Source organism: Oncorhynchus gorbuscha, linkage group LG05, assembly GCF_021184085.1.
Source record: "Oncorhynchus gorbuscha isolate QuinsamMale2020 ecotype Even-year linkage group LG05, OgorEven_v1.0, whole genome shotgun sequence".
NCBI lineage: Eukaryota > Metazoa > Chordata > Actinopteri > Salmoniformes > Salmonidae > Oncorhynchus > Oncorhynchus gorbuscha.
This window is the reverse complement of record NC_060177.1, coordinates 52597227-52620865: the sequence shown is the minus strand read 5'-3', so window position 1 is coordinate 52620865 and position 23639 is coordinate 52597227. Positions and strand designations below refer to the sequence as shown.

At 43.8% G+C, this 23639-nt stretch overlaps 1 protein-coding gene across 7 annotated transcripts in view; it reads left to right on the top strand.

The window, feature by feature from the left end:
* Nucleotides 1-23428, top strand: part of LOC124036024 (netrin-G2-like) — a 57479-nt gene extending 34051 nt beyond the window's left edge. For 2 of the 7 annotated variants that reach the window (XM_046350082.1, XM_046350080.1), the window contains 4 exons: nt 10629-10715; nt 12550-12738; nt 14744-16828; nt 17321-19644. In XM_046350082.1, the coding sequence (XP_046206038.1) occupies nt 10629-10715; nt 12550-12738; nt 14744-16828; nt 17321-17400 (2441 nt within the window). In that variant the 3' untranslated portion in view covers nt 17401-19644. Of the gene's footprint in view, nt 1-10628; nt 10716-12549; nt 12739-14743; nt 16829-17320; nt 19645-20135; nt 20304-21867; nt 22003-22369 lie in introns of those variants that run through there. The other 5 variants (XR_006838840.1, XR_006838839.1, XM_046350081.1 and 2 more) reach the window with 5 other exon arrangements.
* The last annotated feature ends 211 nt before the right edge of the window (nt 23429-23639 follow it).

Here is a 23639-nt window from a genome sequence, read left to right as displayed (position 1 = left end):
TAGACAGATGGATTATAAAGTACATTTACATTGCAATACTTCTCACAGCCAACTTTCTAACTCCGCCCATGACTTTTGGACTTTATAGACTTCCCAGAAGGCATGTATTATTGAGTCATTGTTAGTTTTACACTTGAGACATGACTCTGCCGTTGTGCTGTAGAATTTAGGAATTCTGTCTCATGTAATAAATTCTATACATTAGTTTACAGTGCATTCGGAAAGCATTCAGACCCCTTGACCTTTTCCACATTTTGTTACGTTACAGCCTTATTCTAAAATTGATTAAATATATATTTTTCCTCATTAATCTACACACAATACCCTATAATGACGAAGCAAAAACATGTCGTTTAGAAATGTTTGCAAATGTATTTTATAACAAGTCAACTGAAATATTACATTTACATAAGTATTCAGACCCTTTACTCAGTACTTTGTTGAAGCACCTTTGGCAGTGATTACAGACTCGAGTCTTCTTGAGTATGATGCTACAAGCTTGGCACATCTGTTTTGGGAGATTTTCTCCCATTCTTCTCTGCAGATCCTCTCAAGCTCTGTCAGGTTGGATGGGGAGTGTTGCTGCACAGCTATTTTCAGGTCTCTCCAAAGATGTTAGATCGGGTTCAAATCCGGGTTCTGTCTGGGCCACTCAAGGACATTCAGAGACTTTTCCCAAAGCCACTCCTGCGTTGTCTTGGCTGTGTGCTTAGGGTTGTTGTCCTGTTGAAAGGTGAACCTTCTCCCCAGTCTGAGGTCCTGAGCACTCTGTACATTGCTCCGTTTAGCTTTCCCCTCGATCCTGACTTGTCTCCCAGTCGCTGATGCTGTAAAAGATCCCAACAGCATGATGCTGCCACCGCCATGCTTCACCGTAGGGATGGTGCCAGGTTTCCTCCAGAGGTGATGCTTGGCATTCAGGCCAAAGAGTTGTTTCTTTTGGTTTCATCCAGTTGAGGCGCTTCAAAAGAGGAAGGGGAGTACCATGCTCCTCAGTGAATTTCATAAATGTCCTTGTAAAATATTTTAAAATGTATCCTTTTTAGATAAAACTATACTAAATATATTCACGTCACCAAGTACCCGATTTAAAACACTCTATTTTGCAAAGGTCTGCAGTAGCCTCAACATCACTCGGTAAGATGGCACCGTGGTGTCGCCGGAGGAAAGCTAGTGTCCGTTCTCCTCTGGGTACATCGACTTCAATACAAAACCTAGGAGGCTCATGGTTCCCACCCCCACAAATAGACTTACACAGTAATTATGACAACTTCCGGAGGATGTCCTCCAGTCTATTAGAGCTCTAGCAGCATCAACTGACATGTTGTCCACCCAATCAAAGAATCAGATAATGAATCTAGTATAAGCATAAGCTACAGCTAGAAACCACTGCAGTGTATAAAATGTGGTGAGTAGTTGACTCCAAGAGAGAGAAAGACAATAGTTGAACAGTTTTTAACAAATTAATTTCTTCCAAAATGAAGGCCGAAGCAAGAGAGAAATAGAAAGAGAGTATGATTTTTTTCAGTTTCACCTACTTAGCTAGCAAATTCAGCTCGCTAGTTTAGCCTACTGAAACATCTAGCTCAAACAGAGGGATGCTATGTTAGCTAGCTGGCTATGACTTTTCAACACAACACTGGGTCAAGGTAAGCTTTTGGTATCGCAAATGTATTGCCACCGGGGCCCACCAGTGTAACTGCGTACTGATTATACACAGTAACGTTACTGCTTGATTGTAGCAGGTTTACTAACGCGTTTGATCTATTAGCTATATTGACTATGACTTTACTTTAGCTAATATGGTGACAACGATGTAGGCTGTTTGGCTTGGAACTGAGGCGTGGCGTCCGTCTGGCCACTCTGCCATAAAGGCCTGATTGGTGGAGTGCTGCAGAGATGGTTGTGCTTCAGAAAGGTTCTCCCATCTCCACATCTCCTAACCCTAACCCTATCTCTAGAGCTCTGTCAGAGTGACCAACAAGTTCTTGGTCACGTCCCTGACCAAGGTGCTTCTCCTCCGATTGCTCAGTTTGGCCGGGTGGCCTGCTGTAGGAAGAGTCTTTGTGGTTCCAAACTTCTTCCATCTAAGAATGATGGAGGCCACTTTATTCTTGGGGACCTTCAATGCTGCAGAAATGTTTTGGTACCCTTCCCCAGATCTGTGCCTCGACACAATCATGTCTCCAAGCTCTACGGACAATTCCTTCGACCTCATGGCTTAGATTTTGCTCTGACATGCACTTTCAACTGTGGGGCCTTATATAGAGAGGTGTGTGCCTTTTCTAAATCATGTCCAATCAATTGAAGTTGGAGTCCAAGTTGTAGAAACATTTCAAGGATGATCAATGTAAACAGAATGAACCTGAATTTCATAGCAATAGGTCTGAATACTTTTTATTTTTGTTTTATTATACTTTGATTTATCTCGGCAAGCAATAGGTCTGAATACTTTTTATTTTTGTTTTATTATACTTTGATTTATCTCGGCAAGTCAGTTAAGAACAAATTCTTATTTTCAATGACGGCCTAGGAACAGTGGGTTAACTGCCTTGGTCAGGGGCAGAACGTCAGATTTGTACCTTGTCAGCTCGGGGATTCGATCTTGCAACCATTCGGTTAGTAGTCCAACGCTCTAACCACTAGGCTAGGTATTTATTTTATTATTTTAAAAAATATAGCTGTAAAAATGTCTAGAAACATGTTTTCACTTCGTCATTATGGGTATTGTGTGTAGCTTGATAAGGACAATGTTTTATTTAATTGATTTTTAGAGTAATTTGGAAAAAGTCAACGGATCTGAATACTTTCCGAATGCACATAGCTCTGTGACTGTTTAAGGCACCATTGGCATCATGGTGAAATCTCTGAGCGATTTCCTTCCTCTCCAGCAACTGAGTTAGGACGGCCGCCTGTATCTTTGTAGTGACTGGGTGTATTGATACACCATCCAAAGTGTGATTTAATAACTTCACCATGCTCAAAAGGATATTCAATGTCTGCTTTTAGTTTTACCCATCTACCAATATGTGCCTTTTTTTGCAAAGCATTAGAAAACCTCCCTGGACTTTGTGGTTGAATCTGTGTTTGTAATTCACTGCTTGACTGAGGGACTTTACAGATAATTGTATGTGTGGGGTACAGAGATTAGGTAGTCCTGGAACTTAAGTTTAATTAAGACATTTCAATTTGAAATCTTTTGGACATCAGAGCAATGTTGAGGGAATCCTATTTGAGTCAGACAAGGATGTTCATATGATAGGTAAGAGCTGGTCATGGGTGCACCTCAGCTACGCTCAAGGTCCTAAACAACATCATAACCACCATCGATAAGAGACATTACTGTGCAGCAGTATTCATCGACCTGGCCAAGGCATTCGACTCTGTCAATCACCACATTCTTATTGGCAGACTCGACAGCCTTGGTTTCTCAAATGATAGCCTTGCCTGGTTTACCAACTACGTCTATGATAGAGTTCAGTGTGTCAAATCGGAGGGCCTGTCAGGGTCTCCCGGGTGGCGCAGTGGTTAAGGGTGCTGTACTGCAGCGCCAGCTGTAGCCCTATAAACTACCCCATACACTACCCACCACCGCGACCTGTACGCTCTCGTTGGTTGGTCCTCGCTTCATACTCGTCGCCAAACCCACTGGCTACAGGTTATCTACAAGTCTCTGCTATGTAAAGCTCCGCCTTATCTCAGTTTACTGGTCACCATAGCAGCACCCACTCGTAGCACATGCTCCAGCAGGTATATCTCACTGGTCCCCCCCAAAGCCAATTCCTCCTTTGGTCGTCTTTCCTTCCAGTTCTCTGTTGCCAATGACTGGAACGAACTGCAAAAATCTCTGAAGCTGGAGACTCATATCTCCCTCACTAGCTTTAAGCACCAGCTGTCAGAGCAGCTCACAGATCACTGCACCTGTGCATAGCCCATCTGTAAACAGCACATCTATCTACCTACCCATCCCCATACGGTATTTATTTATTTCTTGCTCCTTTGCACCTGTAACGACCGTTGGTGGAAGAAGGTGAGGACCAAAGTGTAGCGTGGTAGGTATCCATAATACTTTTAATCCAGAATGAATACACAAACAAAAACAACAAAACGGAACTGAACTGAACAGTTCCGACAGCTGCAACAAACACTAACCAGAAAATAACTACCCACACCCAACAGGCTGCCTAAGTATGGTTCTCAATCAGAGACAACGATTGCCAGCTGCCTCTGATTGGGAACCATACCAGGCCAAACACATAGAAATAGAAAACATAGAATGCCCACCCCAACTCACGCCCTGACCGAACTAAAACAAATACACAAAAAAGGAACTAAGGTAAGGGTGTGACACTACCCCCCCAAAGGTGCGGACTCCGGCCGCAAAACCTAAATCCATAGGGGAGGGTCTGGGTGGGCATCTGTTCGCGTTGGCGACTCTGGCGTGGGACGTGGACCCCACTCCACCATAGTCTTGGCCCACTTAAGTGGCGCCTTTGGAGCGGCGACCCTCGCCGCCAACCTCGGACTAGGGACCCTTGCAGCGGGCCCCGAATAGAAGTGGAGTGAAGGGCGACTCTATCAGCGCCGGAGTGAAGGACGGCTCTGGCAGCGCCTGACTGAAGGGCGGCTCTGGCAGCGCCTGACTGAAGGGCGGCTCTGGCAGCGCCTGACTGAAGGGCGGCTCTGGCAGCTCTGGACTGACGGGCGGCTCTGGCAGCTCCGGACAGGAGGGAGACTCTGGCAGCTCCGGACAGGAGGGAGACTGGCAGCTCCGGAACAGGAGGGAGACTCTGGCAGCTCCGGAACAGGAGGGAGACTCTGGCAGCTCCGGAACAGGAGGGAGACTCTGGCAGCTCCGGAACAGGAGGGAGACTCTGGCAGCTCCGGAACAGGAGGGAGACTCTGGCAGCTCCGGAACAGGAGGGAGACTCTGGCAGCTCCGGAACAGGAGGGAGACTCTGGCAGCTCCAGAACAGGAGGGAGACTCTGGCAGCTCCGGAACAGGAGGGAGACTCTGGCATCTCCGGACAGGAGGGAGACTCTGGAAGCGCCGGACAGGCGGGAGAACCTGGAGGGAGGAGACGGAGAGACATCCTGGTGCGTGGGGCTGCCACAGGAGGCCTGGTGCGTGGAGGAGGCACCGGATGGATCGGACCGTGGAGGCGCACTGGAGGTCTCGAGCACCGAGCCTGCACAACCTGTCATGGCTGGATACTCCCTGTAGCCCGGCAGGTGCGGCGGGGTGGAACAGACCGCACTGGGCTGTGCTGGCGAACTGGGGACACCGTGCGTAGGGCTAGTGCCATATAACCCGGGCAGAGGAGACCCACTGGAGACCAGATGCGCTGAGCCGGCTTCATTACTCCTGACTCGATGCCCACTCTAGCCCGGCCGATACGAGGAGCTGCGATGTAGAGCACCAGGCTACGCGTGCGCACTGGGGACACCGTGCGCCTCACGGCATAACACGGTGCCTTCCCGGTCAACCTCTCGCCACGGTAAGCACAGGGAGTTGGCTCAGGTCTCCTACCTGACTTAGCCACACTCCCTGTGTGCCCCCCCCAATACATGTTTGGGGCTGCCTCTCGTCCCTGTTGAGCTGCCGTGCTAACTCCTCATATCGCCGCCGCTCGGCTTTAGCTGCCTCCAGCTCTTCCCTGGGGCGGCGACATTCCCCAGCCGGTGCCCAGGGTCCCTTACCGTCCAAAATCTCCTCCCATGTCCATGAGTCCATTCCACACTGCTCCTGGTTACCACGCTGCTTGGTCCTTTTTTAGTGGGTAGATCTGTAATGATTCTCCTCTTCGTCTGAGGAAGAGTAGTCAAGATCGGACTAAAATGCAACGTGGTATGTGTCCATGTTAAATTTATTACAACTGAACACAAAATAACAAATGTGAAACAACGAAAATCTATACAGTTCTGCATGGTGAAAACACAGACACAGAAAACTACTACCCACAACCCATAGTGGGAAAACAGGCTGCCTAAGTATGGTTCTCATTCAGAGACAACGATTGCCAGATTCCTCTGATTGGGAACCATACCAGGCCAAACACATAGAAATAGAAAACAGAACAAAAAACAGAATGCCCACCCCAAACTCACGTCCTGACCAAACTAAAACAGAGACATAAAAAAGGAACTAAGGTCAGGACGTGACAGCACCCCAGTATCTCTACTTGCACATTAATCTTCTGCACATCTACCATTCCAGTGTTAAATTGCTATATTGTAATTACTTCGCCACCATGGCCTATTTATTGCCTTAACTCCATTATCTTACCTCATTTGCTGTATATATATGTATACTGTATATATATACTTTTTGTTTTCTTTTGTTCTACAGTATAATTGACTGTATGTTTTGTTTATTCCATGTGTATCTCTGTGTTGTATGTGTCGAATTGCTATGCTTTATCTTGGCCAGGTCGCAGTTGCAAATGAGAACTTGTTCTCAACTAGCCTACCTGGTTAAATAAAGGTGAAATATATATAAAAATTCAGATATACAAAACATTGCACTGCATAAAACGTACATTTTTGTCAATTGTATTTTTGTTAGTTATGTTTCAACATTCCCTCCATCTTGTGCCAATATCAGTTCTCTTTCAGTCTTTGTTCCAGTGGTATATACACTGCTCAACAAAATAAAGGGAACACTAAAATAACACATCCTCATCTGAATGAATGAAATACTTTTTTCTTTACATAGTTGAATGTGCTGACAACAAAATCACACAAAAATTATCAATGGAAATCAAATTTATCAAATTTATCAACCCATGGAGGTCTGGATTTGGAGTCACACTCAAAATTAAACCACACTACAGGCTGATCCAACTTTGATGTAATGTCCTTAAAACAAGTCAAAATGAGGCTCAGTAGTGTGTGCGGCCTCCACATGCCTGTATGACCTCCCTACAACGCCTGGGCATGCTCCTGATGAGGTGGCGGATGGTCTCCTGAGGGATCTCCTCCCAGACCTGGACTAAAGCATCCACCAACTCCTGGGCAGTCTGGTGCAACGTGGCGTTGGTGGATGGAGCGAGACATGCTGTCCCAGATGTGCTCAATTGGATTCAGGTCTGGGGAATGGGTGGGCCAGTCCATAGCATCAATGCCTTCCTCTTGCAGGAACTGCTGACACACTCCAGCCACATGATGTCTAGCATTGTCTTGCATTAGGAGGAACCCAGGGCCAACCACACCAGCATATGGCCTCACAAGGGGTCTGAGGATCTCATCTCGCTACCTAATGGCAGTCAGGCTACCTCTGGCGAGCACATGGAGGGCTGTGCGTCCCCCCAAAGAAATGCCACCCCAGGCCATGACTGACCCACTGCCAAACCAGTCATGCTGGAGGATGTTGCAGGCAGCAGAACGTTCTCCACGGCGTCTCCAGACTGTCACGTCTGTCACGTGTTCAGTGTGAACCTGCTTTCATCTGTGAAGAGCACAGGGCGCCAGTGGCGAATTTGCCAATCTTGGTGTTCTCTGGCAAATGCCAAACGTCCTGCACGGTGTTGGGCTGTAAGCACAACCCCCTCCTGTGGACGTCGGGCCCTCATACCACCCTCATGGAGTCTGTTTCTGACCGTTTGAGCAGACACATGCACATTTGTGGCCTGCTGGAGGTCATTTTGCAGGGCTCTGGTATTGCTCCTCTTGCTCCTCCTTGCACAAAGGCGGAGGTAGCGGTCCTGTTGCTGGGTTGTTGCCCTCCTATGGCCTCCTCCACATCTCCTGATGTACTGGCCTGTCTCCTGGTAGCGCCTCCATGCTCTGGACACTACGCTGACAGACACAGCAAACCTTCTTGCCACAGCTCGCATTGATATTCCATCCTGGATGAGCTGCACTACATGAGCCACTTGTGTGGGTTGTAGACTCCGTCTCCTGCTACCACTAGAGTGAAAGCACCACCAGCATTCAAAAGTGACCAAAACATCAGCCAGGAAGCATAGGAACTGAGAAGTGGTCTATGGTTATCACCTGCAGAACCACTCCTTTATTGGGGGTGTCTTGCTAATTGCCTATAATTTCCACCTGTTGTCTATTCCATTTGCACAACAGCATGTGAAATGTATTGTCAATCAGTGTTGCTTCCTAAGTGGACAGTTTGATTTCACAGAAGTGTGATTGACTTGGAGTTACATTGTGTTGTTTCAGTGTTCCCTTTATTTTTTTGAGCAGTGTATTTTTTTCTAAGAGGTTGTCAGTTGGATAGGCTCTCTGCAAGGTTTTGTATATCTTACCTATCATATGAATAAAAACATGTTTTCCCTTTGTAATTATAGGGTATTGTGTCTAGATGGGTGAGAATATCAATTTTTTAAAATCCATTTTGAATTCAGGTTGTAACACAACAAATGTGGAGTAGGTCGAGGGGTATGAATACTTTCTGAAGGTATTTAAAATTCCAAATTTGTTTTGTTTAGGTCTCTGACAAAGCGAGAAATTCTTTGCATATCATATCCACCAATTGCGTCAAGCAAGCTGTGTTTGTGCTCAGTTTTAGTATGGAAGAGGGGCTGGATTCAATCCGTATTCCCAAAATATTGCGGAAGGTCTGCTTTTAGCTATTTTGACATTTAAAGGCAATGTTTCTGCGTTTGAGGACACTGCATTCATGGTGTGTCTGCTCAATCGGAAATTACCATTACATTTTAATGCGGATCTTCCTTGATACTTCCACATTATGGATTGAATCGAGCCCTTAGTTTGTAAAGTGCACTTAAATCTAAGGGCCATCCCCACAGAAGCAGCTTAGGACAGGGTACTGTGAAGTCAGCTACTCTACATAGCGAAAGTGATACACTGTTGTCCACAGTGGAGCACTACAGGGTCAGTTGTCCATTTCGCTGAGATGGGTCTTTATAACGCCATGGGTTCAGTTACCGTTTTAGTCTGAGATTACCTGGCCTATGCTTAAAATATTCATGATAGCTTGAACTATTCTATGGTATGAAAGGGATGAAATTTGTATTTTTTTATTTCATCATTGGAAGCCTATAGATGTGTCACTAGCCATTTTGTCCTGATGAATTCTGGAATATTCTCAATATTACTATGTAAGAGGAAAGGTCATGGTTCTTTATGAGCGCCTCCTTCTGATACCTTTCTCTGCGGTGTCACAAGTATCAGAGGGAGATTTGAAAACAGTCATCTACTGAGTACTGAGTTATGAATGTGCTCAACATTGATGATGGCGGCTTCTAGGCAGCATCCACTTAAGGTGCTTTTCAGTAAAAATAAATGAAGGTTCCATATTTATTCAGCATGCTTGTTCTTTAGACAATTCTCACTCATTCTCACCTGCTTGTTTGTCAAAATGGCTGCCCAAAGTACCAAGGCAGCCTTTTCTCGACCTGGAGGGCTGATCCTTTTTCTTCTTTCTTTTTTTCTTTTTCTTTTACCAGGCAGGTCAATTTACAACAAATTCAGGAAAAGTTCAGACTTAGATTGTAATGAATATGATTATGAACAGTGATCATTACCTGCCAATGTCTACCCCAAGGCGTCTCTTGGGTTGCATACATGCACACACAACAGTGTAACTCCACCATCAAGAGGCTGAGAGTGCTCTCTGATCTAGATGAACAAGCTGTCTCATCAGGGAGCAGATCTTCTCTGGGAAACCTTCTCTAAATTGGTTGGCCATTGTGGCAGATGGTAAAGGGGGGGGGGGGTAGGGGAAAGCTGTACATGTCCCAACCTCTGTAACTTTGTGTTACCCCACAGCTGCAGTACATTGTGACTTGCCTCAGTACCCACCTCTTGTCCACATACGTACACGTACACGTGGTTCCAATGTAGCCCAGATAGTTTACCCGAAGGTAAATCCTCCTCCAGCACTCATAAGGTTTCAACATGGCTACTACCGCACCCGAACAAAGCCATGGTGTTCAGACATGTAAATACAGATCATAAGAAAGCGGAACATGACCGACTTGAATTCCCCACATTGATGCCACAAAGATATGCCCCAGCAAGTGTCCCAAAGTACATGCATAAGCATTTCCTTAATGATATGAGGTTGTGTGTGTGTGTGGTACCCAGCGTGTAAAAACCTGTCCCGGCCGATAATTGGGTTTCTTTTTATGTAAAGATTGATTTGGAAGTTTGTCCCTTTGGCCATGCGCTAATGATCAACCACTGGGGAGGGATACAGACTTAATAAAACATCAGCATGCCAGACAGCAGGAAAGCTCCCACTGTTCCAAGTGCACCCCGCTGAATCCCAATGCGCCCATCTGCAGGAGGAGGCCGAGTCGCTCACTACAGGGAGACTCTACACTTTACGCTACACCTGAAGCACGTTGCCGCATAATATTAGTGTGATTTAAATATTGGGCATACGGGAGAATGAAAACATGATTTGGTTATTTGGCAAGGGCAAAGATTTGTGTGTGTGTGAGAGCGGTGTGTGTGTCGGCGTGTTTACTAGAGTACTTGCTCGTGTGTTTATTAGTGTGTGCATGCTTTTCTGTGTGCCTGTATTTCTGTCTCTCAGCCAATGTACCTTTGTTTTTGTTAGAAGCTTACCATTCATTGTTAGAATACTTCAAAACGTCAGACCCTAACGAGATACTGTATGACCCCGATTTGTCTTCTGTGCCAAACAGACATCACCACCTTCACTGACATAGTGACAGCTGTGGTGGGTCCCACATCCAGCACAAAGCTCAGTGACTCCCTAACTGACACGCCAGGTTGGAAACTAGTGAGATGAACACTAGGCATTAGGCATTTGATAGTAGGTAACGTAGTAGTAGTAGCTAGTGGTACAGTGCGGAGAACAAGTATTTGAAACACTGCCGATTTTGCAGGTTTTCTTACTTACAAAGCATGTAGAGGTCTGTAATTTTTATCATAGGTACACTTCAACTGTGAGAGACGGAATCTAAAACAAAAATCCAGAAAATGACATTGTATGATTTTTAAGTAAATAATTAGCATTTTATTGCATGACATAAGTATTTGATACATCAGAAAAGCAGAACTTAATAGTTGGTACAAAAACCTTTGTTTGCAATTACAGAGATCATACATTTCCTGTAGTTCTTGACCAGGTTTTCACACACTGCAGCTCCCTCCAAAGATTTTCTATTGGGTTCAGGTCTGGAGACTGGCTAGGCCACTCCAGGACCTTGAGATGCTTCTTCACTCCTTAGTTGCCCTGGCTGTGTGTTTTGGGTCATTGTCATGCTGGAAGACCCAGCCACGACCCATCTTCAATGATCTTACTGAGGGAAGGAGGTTGTTGGCCAAGATCTTACGATACATGGCCCCATCCATCCTCCCCTCAATACGGTGCAGTCGTCCAGTCGCCTTTGCAGAAAATCATCCCCAAAGAATGATGTTTCCACCTCCATGCTTCACGGTTGGGATGGTGTTCTTGGGGTTGTACTCATCCCTCTTCTTCCTCCAAACACGGCGAATGGAGTTTAGACTAAAAAGCTCTATTTTTGTCTCATCAGACCCATTCCTCCTCTGGATCATCCAGATGGTCATTGGCAAACTCAGATGGGCCTGGACATGCGCTGGCTTGAGCAGCGGGACCTTGCGTGCGCTGCAGGATTTTAATCCATGACGGCGTATTGTGTTACTAATGGTTTTCTTTGAGACTGTGGTCCCAGCTCTCTTCAGGTCATTGACCAGGTCCTGCCGTGTAGTTCTGGGCTGATTCCTCACCTTCCTCATGATCATTGATGCCCTACGAGGTGAGATCTTGCATGGAGCCCCAGACCGAGGTCGATTGACCATCATCTTGAACTTCTTCCATTTTCTAATAATTGCGCCAACAGTTGTTGCCTTCTCACCAAGCTGCTTGCCTATTGTCCTGTAGCCCATCCCAGCCTTGTGCAGGTCTACAATTTAACCCTGATGTCCTTAAACAGCTCTTTGGTCTTGGCCATTGTGGAGAGGTTGTAGTCTGTTTGATCGAGTGTGTGGACAGGTGTCTTTTTATACAAGTAACGAGTTCAAACAGGTGCAGTTAATACAGGTAATGAGTGGAGAACAGGAGGGCTTCTTAAAGAAAAACTAGGTCTGTGAGAGCCGGAATTATTACTGTTTGGTAGGTGATAAAATACTTATGTCATGCAATAAAATGCAAATTAATTACTTAAAAATCATACAATGTGATTTTCTGGATTTTTGTTTTAGATTCAGTCTCTCACAGTTGAAGTGTACCTATGATACAAATTACAGACCTCTACATGCTTTGTAAGTAGGAAAACCTGCAAAATCGGCAGTGTTTCAAATACTTGTCCTCCCCACTGTATGTGTAAAGTCTGATCACCTCAAACTGTATATTAATGCAAACTCCTTTTATTAGTCTAGGCACTTTTAGTACCCACACTTAGATTAGTCTCAGTGGTTTTGTAGAATAGATTTTTGTAGAAAAGACTATATATACAGCATGTTTGTCTATGATGCTAGACAACATCTGGAGAGCATTGGTGTGTAAATGCAATAAGCCTCTCAATTACCTAAATTACCTCATTGCTGGCTCAGTAAATGCTTTCCAATTGTTCCCTCAAGTGCTGCTTCTGGCAACAGATCAAACGTCTGTGCCAGCCACGATACCAGCCACTCTTCCAGCCAGTATGTCAGACACTGTGCCAGTCTCTGCCAGTCCCGACCAGACAGACAGTCCATCCTTAACCACAGTGAACTTTCCCCCAATGGAGGTAAATCCCCCCACAACCACAGTGAGAGCGCAGCCGAAAGGTAAGTACCCTGAAACACCAGAGGAATCACTGACCTCTGACCTCTCACCCTTACACTACATGAGCTTTAACATCTCAAATAATACTTTTTTCTCCAAATGTCTTTTGATATTGTTCAGGGATCTAAATGTATGAATATTGGTTAGACTATTCTTGAAACACATCCACTTTGGACATATTGATGGTCACATGGATTTTCTGTGACTTAATCATTTAGTACATTTTACAAAAGTTTGGGACTATAAGAATAGCAAAGCAAACCTGGGTTATGATACCATAAAACATCATAACTGACTAGCAATTTTACATTGATGTAATAATAGAAATGTTGATTGTTGTGCTTCATCCGTGTTAACTAATGAGAGCAATACAAGACAGGACACATGATGAACTGAGCACAGTGGCGTAGTAGTGTTTGTGATCTTACTCCTACTAAAACACTTTGTCCGTCTCACAATCTGTGTCTCGTAAACCATCTGTTTTAAACCGTCTTGCCTGTAAGCAAAACTGAGACCAGGGGTTAACAGCAGATTAAACTGTGGTTTAATGGGAACAGTCAAGTGACGCACTGGGTCCTTGAAACAGACGCGTAAGAGAGACCGGCAGGAGAAACAAAACGTCTTCATTGTTTGGCAGAGGAAACCCAAAGAAGCCTGTAGACTGTCATATTTACCCCTATTAACCTCTCCCAGTGTGAATCAGGTCTGCCAGAGGCCATAGAGTGCCTTATTCTCCCCAGAGGTTGCACTGGGGTAAAGAGATTAAACATGATTACTGGGCTAAAGTAGTCCTGAAGGCAAGGTATGGTATAAGGGCCATGATTACTGACCTCTTAACATCTCCATGTGCTAGGCTACTTACACTTTAGGATTCCCTGTCTGGTGCCAGCTACTAGCTTAGTAGTGTCCCTCAGTGCCAGGTTGGAGAATTAGAACAGAGCTTTGCTGTTGTATTCACTGTACAAATGCTACATGGAAGAGACAGTGAATGTGGGAGTGAATTGGGGTGTTTGGAGAGTATGGAATGCATACTTTGAGAGGACCAATGATTAAAAAAAAAGTTTAAGTCATGATATCATTCCGTGCTGTGTTTTGGTCTATTGACCGAGACGTTTTGGGTAATAAATTAAAAAAATACAGAAGGTGAGAAGTTGGCCAAGTGTTTTCTACTCTCTTGTTTGGAAGGTAAAATACCCAGCAGGCTCACTATCCCCCAGGCTCTGGCAGCATGTTGAGTTCATCCCAGGGCTTTCCCAGAACACAGATTAAACTGCCTACTTTCATTCCCTCGGGAATGTTTGATAGGAAAAGGAATGCAACAGAACATTTCACACCACCTGCGATAGAATGGCACCAAAGTGCTTTGTGGCGCTGGACTTTTGAATCAAATGGTCATTCTGTTTGTTGCTCTCTTACCGCCTTCCTCCTGCCGAGCAAGGGTCTGATGATATCCACTGTTCACAAGGAAAGTGCTGCCACTGGACACAATCAGCAGCCAGGAGCGATAAATCATTTAAAAAAAACGCTATCATTTGTGTAGCATCATCTTTTTCTGGAGCACAGCATCGAGCCAGCAATACTAGTGCTGGGGGCCAAAGCTCAAGCCTTTTCTGATCTATTTCTGAATACCAATTGAATGAACAGCTGCTAAATATTTCACAAGCCGGGAGAAGACAGGTCGTGGTAAGGGAGAGCAAACCAGGCAAGTTACGGAGCCTGTGGAGATAGATACAGTAGATAGATACATGAAACCATAACAGGATGGAGGCACGGAGCCGTGTCCTTGAGGAGTAGCCACAGGGCAGATGCAGGGGAAGTGATGATATCTGGGCATGGGGTATCCCATTTCTACTGATACTGACAGAAATAGGGGAAAGTTGAATGCTGTAGATATCACAAGACGATGCCAGCGAGCCAACATCAAAATATTATAAATATAGCGGTGCAGTGGTTAGTATGCCATCTTAACAACTGATTGGTGTGATTTTTTTCTGTACACAATTGCAGTTACTGAATCATCTGATGCAGCTGATGCCACATCTGACTCAGTCACACCATCATCTGATGCAACCACTCCAACATCAGTTGGATATACTCTCACACCTGACAGCACAACGACAACTTCTTACACAGTGACTTCTGACACAAGTACCACAGCATCTGACACAAGTACTACTACATCTGACACAAGTACGGCTACATCTGAAACAAGTACTACAACATCTGAAACAAGTACTACTACATCTGACACAAGTACGGCTACATCTGAAACAAGTACTACAACATCTGAAACAAGTACTACTACATCTGAAACAAGTACTACTACATCTGACACAAGTACCACAGCATCTGACACAAGTACCACAGCATCTGACACAAGTACCACAGGATCTGACACCAGTACCACAGCATCTGACACAAGTACGGCTACATCTGAAACAAGTACTACAGCATCTGACACAAGTACCACAGCATCTGACACAAGTACCACAGCATCTGACACAAGTACCACAGCATCTGACACAAGTACCACAGCATCTGAAACAAGTACTACAACATCTGACACAAGTACCACAGCATCTGACACAAGTACCACAGCATCTGACACAAGTACCACAGCATCTGAAACAAGTACTACAACATCTGACACAAGTACCACAGCATCTAACACAAGTACCACAGCATCTGACACAAGTACCACAGCATCTGACACAAGTACCACAGCATCTGACACAAGTACCACAGCATCTGACACAAGTACCACAGCATCTGACACAAGTACCACAGCATCTGACACAAGTACCACAGCATCTGACACAAGTACCACAGCATCTGACACAAGTACTACATTTGACACAAGTTCAACAACAACTGAGAGAAGTACTACAATATTTGACACAATTACGACACTATTTGACATTAGTATTACACCTTCTGTCACTAGTACTAACACAGTTGACACAAGTACCACAACATTTGACACAAGTACCACAACATTTGACACAACCACCACAGTATCAGACACAAGTATCACAACATTTTACACAAGTACTACATTTCTAACAAGTACTAAAACATCTTACACAAATATTTATTTTGACACAAGTTCTACAACAACTGACACAAGTACTGTATCTGACTCAAGTAACACAATATTTGACACAATGACTTCAACATCTGATATATTTACCACAACTTATGGCACTATTACTTCAGCATCTGATGTATTCACTTCAACATCTGGTGTGCCCTTTCTGGCATCGGACACAGTTACTCCAGCATCTGATGTAGTAACACCACCAACAGATGGATTTACCTCACCCCCTGATGATACATTTATTCCAGCATCTGAGGGAGATACACCCGCCTCTGACGTGGCTACTTCAGTATCTGATGGACTGACCTCACGACCTGATGACGCTCCTTCAACACCTCAAGCAGTTCCTCCAACTCCCGACACGGTTTCCTCAGCACCTGATCCTCTACCCCGTACACCGGGTAGAGACACCACCCAAGCTCCAGACAAATCGACTCCAGCACCTGACACAGATACCTCAACATCTGATGCTGCTACCCTGGCACCTGTTGTAGCTACTACAGCTCCAGACTCATCTTCAGCAGTTCCTGATCCTGCTACCCCATCTCCTGATGTAGGACCAGTTCCTGATTCAGTTGATCCAGCTCCCGATGTAGGACCAGCTCTTGATTCATTTGATTCATTTCCTGATTCAGTTGATCCAGCTCCCGATGCAGGACCATCTCCTGATTCAGTTTATCCAGCTCCTGATGTAGGACCAGCTCTTGATTCAGTTGATTCATTTCCTGATTCAGTTGATCCAGCTCCTGATACAGTTGATCCAGCTCCTGATGATGCTGTTGATCCAGCCCCTGATACAGTTGATCCAGCTCCCGATGATGCTGTTGATCCAGCCCCTGATGCAGGACCAGCTCCTGATTCAATTTATCCAGCTCTTGATTCAGTTGATTCAGTTCCTGATTCAGGACCAGCTCCTGATGCTGCCGCTCCAATGCCTGATGCTGGGGTCGGTGAGAAAGTGGAAAATAAAGAAGAAAATGTTAAAGAGGAAAAAGGTACACCGTGATATAGCAACAATACCCTCTTATTTTTTTCATTTACAAGTATATGAATATTCCATCAGTAAACTATGGTAAAACTGCAAATATTGAAGGAACTATCCCACTGGGCACAGAAGTAATTTCAACGTCTAGTTTTGATTTTATATTTGGTTGGCCAATCAGTTTTCTATATTGATTCAACAACATGACATAGCAAAAATATTCTAAAATTATGTGGAGCCAACGTTGAATTAACCAATATTTGCCCAGTGGTATATTTAGAATGAACAATGTTATCCTCTAATGTACAGTTGTGTATGCAGTCTATATGCTGCTAATAGGCAGTTGTGTCAGTAAGGTTTTATGACCTTCACACGAGCTGTTTCCTTATTGTCTCAACCATTTGACAAAGCCCTTATCTAAAGGGTCATTCAGCATGAATAAACAATGAGTAAAAAGTTTGAAGTTGCTTTTTTTCTGATCTCTCAATCTCTCCGGTGTACACAGTTACCCCCATAACTGAAGCCAAAGGGGAAAGCAAAGAGGAAGAGAAAGAGAAAAAAATATTTTCAAACGAAAGACAATGAGAAAAAAGGTATATTGATTAACAGTAGTCTAGTAGTATTTGTACTGTATGTTGTGTGTGTTGCAAAATATAGTTGTGTCAGATTTAAAAATAGTTTAGTAGGATCCAACAACTCAACTCTGTTATGGAAGCAGATGGGGATCTGTGAAACTCACTCCTCAGCCTGAAGTGAATTCACTTGAGCTGCTGAACAGTTAGCTTTTTGGTGGAGCAACTGGGTAGACACTTCAGAAGGGGGGTCATGTGTGTTTGCGAGGCAGAGGTCCTGGGTTCAAGCCTTGATATGAGCTGAATCAGGAGGAAGCGGTAGTCGTTAAGCAAGCGGCGTGACATCCTTTACAATGGTGCCAATTGACTCAGATCTGCAGTTGCGCTCAGCTCAATGCTGGGTTCCCCGTGGAGGGAATTTGGGGGGGTGAAGGTAGCAGATGGGGATCTGTGAAACTCCACTCGCGCTGCCGAACAGCTAGCTGGGTAAGACGCTTCAGGAGGGCGGCCATGTTTGTTTGCGAGGCAGAGGTCCCGGGTTCAAGCCTGAATCAGGAGGGAGCGGTACTCGCTAAGCAAGCAGCGTGACGTCCTTTACATTAGCGTTAGCATGTCAATTTGTAGTGGTGTCAGTAACCATTCATGTTGAATTCCCTGAACCAACTCAATGGGGTTGAAGTTGGAGTGTTAGTCACCTGGTTGCTATAGGAAAACATCCCCACTGGGTGTCAGAGCGCAAACAGATAATTGATGGACAAAATAGGTTGCGGAAAAGCCATTTTTGGATGAGCCCATGTCCCAGTAGGATACCTGATCCATGGTTTCAGGAGACTATTGACTCAAAGCACCAGGCCGCTGACAAGCATTAGAAGTCGTCTGTGTGTTTTGTCAAACCTAGAGCAGCTAATGTATTTTTGTTGTTGACAAGGATCATGTGGTACAGAATATGCCACATAGTATTGTGTGGGTGATTCTGTCACCACTCAGACTCCACTCATCAGCTGTAGCCGAACCAGTATTGCAAACTAAACATCTTTGCAATGGACTATGATTCCAATCACTTGATTTGGCACTAAACGGGAGAAACGGACTGAAGCTCATTTCGTGTTATGTTTAAATGTTCAAAGAAAATAATTATTACGTTTCCCTAATAAACACAACCCAGGTAGACATTTTATTGCTGGTGAGATGGATTGTCTGAATGGGACTGAGATTTTGTTCTTGTAGAGGAATGAATATCTACACTTTGTGAATGACTAAACGTTGTGGTAATATACAATACTGTGTGTTAATGTGTAGATTTCAATGGTTTATGGAATGTATGAGGTCTTTCTCTGTGAATCATGCAAGATGTCTGAGCAGTTGGCACCCTATTGTGTTTCAGGATTCCTTTGGCATCAATTGTATATTTTAGTAGCCATGATATTTCAGACACTGTGTAGTAGAGGCTTGTACACATTGGCATGTTAGTATTATCTATAACACAGTTAAATAGATCCTTTATTTCCCAAGCGGTTGTAAAACTGTTGATTCCTGGTGGGTCCAAATACAGCGAGTCTAAGGTTGCATACGTCCAGTTTCAAGGTAAGACATGATTTACCACACTGAAGCTTTGAATCTGTTTGGACTAGAGAACTGTGGAAAAATGACCAAAGTTTGTCCAGTCTTTTTCCTTCCTTCATTCATTTGTCTTTTTTTTTCCCCCCATGCGTTTTTATGTTGCACGTTTGGGTTTTGTTTGCTTCGTAAGGTAAGCAACTTATTTCCCCTCCATTTATAGTATTACTGTCGTTACCTTTTTATTGTGAACTTGTAATGAAATCTCAGAACCTATAGGGTCTGTGTTGCAACGGATTGTATAGTGTCATTTGTGTGGATGACTGTGTTAACTGTGGATTCCTTTGTGAGATAGTGACCATTCTTTCAACAATCTGTAGGGTAATAGGCCCATTAATTTGTGATAAGCTGTTTTTGCGCCCCCCCGTCCCCCCCGTCCCCCCGTCCCACTGCTCTACTCTGTGGTACAGCAGGTCTTCATATTACACCAGCAGCATCTTTTTTAAATAGCGTGTCAATAATGAATCCCCTCTAAGCAAAGAGATGTAACATGATGCCTGATTAAATAACTAAACTGTCAGCTAAATCGTCTTGTACATTAGCATTAAAAACAATTTTATTCAGATTCTTGTAGTATGATGGAACAAACTCCTAAAGCATTATAAGCTTCATTGTGACATCATATATATATATATATATATATATATATATATATATATATATTGATTTACACCTAATTAAAATAATTACACCTAATTAAAATATTATATAATATTTTAATTAGGTGTAAATCAATGAATCAATCAAAAACATATATAATGCAAACTAAATTGACACCTTGGTGTATTTGCTCTACCAATTGTTTTTATCCCTTGGTAAATCAATGTGCAGTATTCAGAGGCCTGATTGGTAGCTGGCTGAATACGGCAGATTTGAGCTTATTGAGGTCAAGTGATTTCCCATGGGGCCACAAAGTCAGGAACTGGTTTCTGAACTAAGCATACTTCAGCTCTATGGAGCTAGCTATGTCTTGCCTATTTGGCTTTTGTATGATGAGTGAAACAGTTTTGGGGTATACCTAAATCTCTGAGTGCTACCTCTGCATTTGAATAGGACTCCATTCCTCCTCTTCCTCTTCCTCATCCACCAGCACCTTGTACTAACCCTACTCTGCTCTTCCCCCCCTGTCAGACTGCGAGTGCTATGGCCACTCGAACCGCTGCAGTTATATTGACTTTATCAACATCGTGACTTGCGTCAGCTGTAAACACAACACTAGGGGGCAGAACTGTCAGCACTGCCGACTGGGATTCTTCCGGAATGTCTCTGCCGAGCTGGACGATGAGAACGTTTGTATAGGTCAGTTAGGATCTCTCCTCACTGTCTCACCACGCAAACTCCACACTCAACGCACTCACTATAAACAGCTATGAAGAGTTTAACCCGTTTGCCCATCACTGACATGTCCACACATACAGCATTTTACCACTGACTTTCTTCATGAACATTTACACGTGGATATGCACGTTGGAAAAGGTTGATGAAGACGTTGATAAAGGCATAACAAGACAGCTTATCATTTTTGTATTGCCTTCAATCCCTACTAATTGCCTGCAAACCTCTGTGACGTGTCTCCTGTATGACCCCGTTGTAGCTCAACAGGATTAAAAGCCCGATCCTTCGACCATGCTAACGGCTAAAGAGAATCGTAGAAGCTTAGCTGATCATTTCTTTAGAAATGCTTTGAAAACATACCATAGCAGCCTTTATAAAAATGCTAAGGAATTACAATTACACATGCAGGATATAAAGAGGTCAACTGTCAGTGTACTTTCACATATCATCTGCCATACGTATTAGAATTGTGCTTGGTAGTGCCCATGCGTCCTATTCCACTCCCCACTTATCATTGGGTAAGGTGAAAGTAACTGTACACTTAAAGAATACAGCCAGTGCCAAAATTGCATTTAACAATCACTAATTTTAAACAACATGTAACATTCGGGTGCATTTCTAAACTATTTATTTGGACAAAAAAAATGACAATTCCAACCAATGAGTTTTAATGGTTTAATTACTGATTTTTATACACATTTATAATAAATAGTCTTACCTTTTTTAAACCCATTATTATGTTTACCTTAAAGTAATATCAGAGCCATTCATCAGTGTAGTAACATTTTACTACACAAATACCACTACACATACCATTGCACTACCACAGCACAGTACCGAGCAGGAATGATACAATGGCATACTGACACCTACTGGAGGCTCACTCAAACACAACTGGGTCGTGTTCATTTGGACATGCAACAGACAATGTTTTGCAACCGAAATAAAAATCAGCATTTCTTACTTGGAAAGTTATTCTGTTTGGTGCCAAATGAACACAACCCTGTTTTACCGGTTTCCGCTTGGGCAAAGCTGATATTTTTCTCAATGATTAAACAATGATGTCAGCTGAACTCTTAAAACACACGTTGTATGACATTTTATCCAAATAGGTTTGCCACAGAATTCAGTGCCAGTGTTATAAGACACAGCTGTGAATTGGGCCTGAAGTCTTCAGGCAGAAAACAAGACATACACTAGAGAACATGGCTTGAAGCAGGTATTACAGAGAAATAGTAAAGCACTGCCTCATGCTGTCATAGTTTCCTCAGGGTGAGAGAGACGCCTTAGGGAACAAGTCAAAACCGACAACGCCTACATTTTCCCTTCAGGTAAAGAGATGAAATGTTCATAGAATCGTCAGTATCAAACGGATAGCCTACCACTGACCTGTTCATCTTTATATGAGCACATGTGACCAGGACTAGTGAAACTGCTGTTTCAGCTAGATTGATGAGTACTGATCTTAGATGTACTGTATTTCTACCCTTACTAAAGCAGTAATGTGTTGTTAATCCCTTTTGTGCAGAGTGTAATTGTAATCAGCTGGGATCCTTCCATGCTCGCTGCAACGACACAGGGTTCTGCCAGTGTAGAGATGGCTCCATTGGGCCGAAGTGTGAGGACTGCCTGCCTGGATACAGCTGGAGACAAGGTTGCTCCCGTAAGTTGGGGTGTGCGTGGGTGTGTGAAGGTGAAGTTAAATGAAAGGTAAAGTTAAGACCAGTAGCCTACAGTTGAGCAGTTTGCCAATTGAATGGGAATCAATGCACAGTGAGCTCCATGAGTCCTTTCAAGGTCATGTAACAATCTGGCAAGCTTCACTGTATAATCAGTCCTTCAACAGAAAATGTCAACCGTACAGGTAAGGTCAAAACAGGTGTCTTGTTAATGTATAGTACTCGTGGCCAAAACCAGTGAACGTTTCTCAGGGTGTCCTTCAGCGACTCTAGGCTTGAGTCATTCAGTTTTCACACTGATCCTATTCCCTTTGTTTCCTCCCTCCCTCTCCTCCCTGTCTCATCTCGTAGCCAACGTCTGCGATGATGACTTCCTGCTGTGCCAGAATGGAGGCACCTGCTTCCAGAACCAGAAGTGTCTGTGTCTGCCAGAGTATAAGGGGGTGCTGTGTGAGCAGCTGCTCTGCGAGGGAGAGAGGGGCTGCAGCGGTGCCTCTGCCTCCTACGTCAGCCTGGCCGCCATGCTGAGCTGCCTTCTAGCCAACGCCCTGCTTAGAATAGTCACTGCTTGCTGAGCCACAACCAGGACAGCTGGAGCACACCTGGCTGTAGTATTGGGACCCTCCACCCGCCGCGCTAACCTCAGTCTCACGGTGCCGTTGCATTCTGAAACATTGTTTGCGGGGCGCCAAGCCTCTCGTCGCCTCGCCACAATGAAACAAAGAGAGAGTTCCTCTCTGGCTCTCATTCTGAAAGCCAGTGCTTGAAAGAATGTATACCAAAAAAAAAATCACTATCTAAGAAAAGTTTAAAGAGCGAAGAGTATTCTTTATGAAACAGTTTTTTTTTCTTCTTGTCGTACATCTAAGTTTGTTCTCACTGAAATACTGCACTTAGCCAACTTGTTTTCTGAACGGAGATGGTTGTAATCACTGCTGAGGCCTACTAATGCCAAGTTTCTCTTACTCTCAAATTCACGTTTCCTTACTTTGCTGCATAGCCTGTTTGTTTCCTGGCAACCATCATTGAACTGAAAAGAGTGGGGAAATATGAGTAAAACATGTTTTAATCAGAGTTGGTGTTTCAGTAGCTTGTGGTGGAGAATCAATTGTTGCATGGAAATCATGAAGCAAAGAGAGGGAGTATGACCTATCCAAATTGAACAAATCTATGTATATTTCAAAGGAAATATATGACTATTGTATATTAACATTGTTTGAATATTTTTGGTAGAAATGGTTATTTTTGTTCTAAGTAAACGTTATCATTCTAAAGAAAATGACCCATGATGAGCTTTTTACTACTGTAAACCTTTCTGAGAATGTGACTGTTAGAAGATTAGGATGATGTTTCTGATTCCATTGGATAAAGACAGTTGAAGGAATAAAGCGTGAAGGTTTGAAAGTTCAATCATTTGACTCCAGGGTTTTATGGCAACACACACACTTGCTCTCTCTAACACGTGAATATAATATTTCCCGGAAGAACACATTTCTGTAACATAGTTTTAGGCACTTCTTATTATATTGGATCTTGGGATCACGAACAAGAGCATTATCATTAATCCCTTATCAAATGTCTATAACAAAACATGTACAGTTGCAAGAGCTGCATTGATATA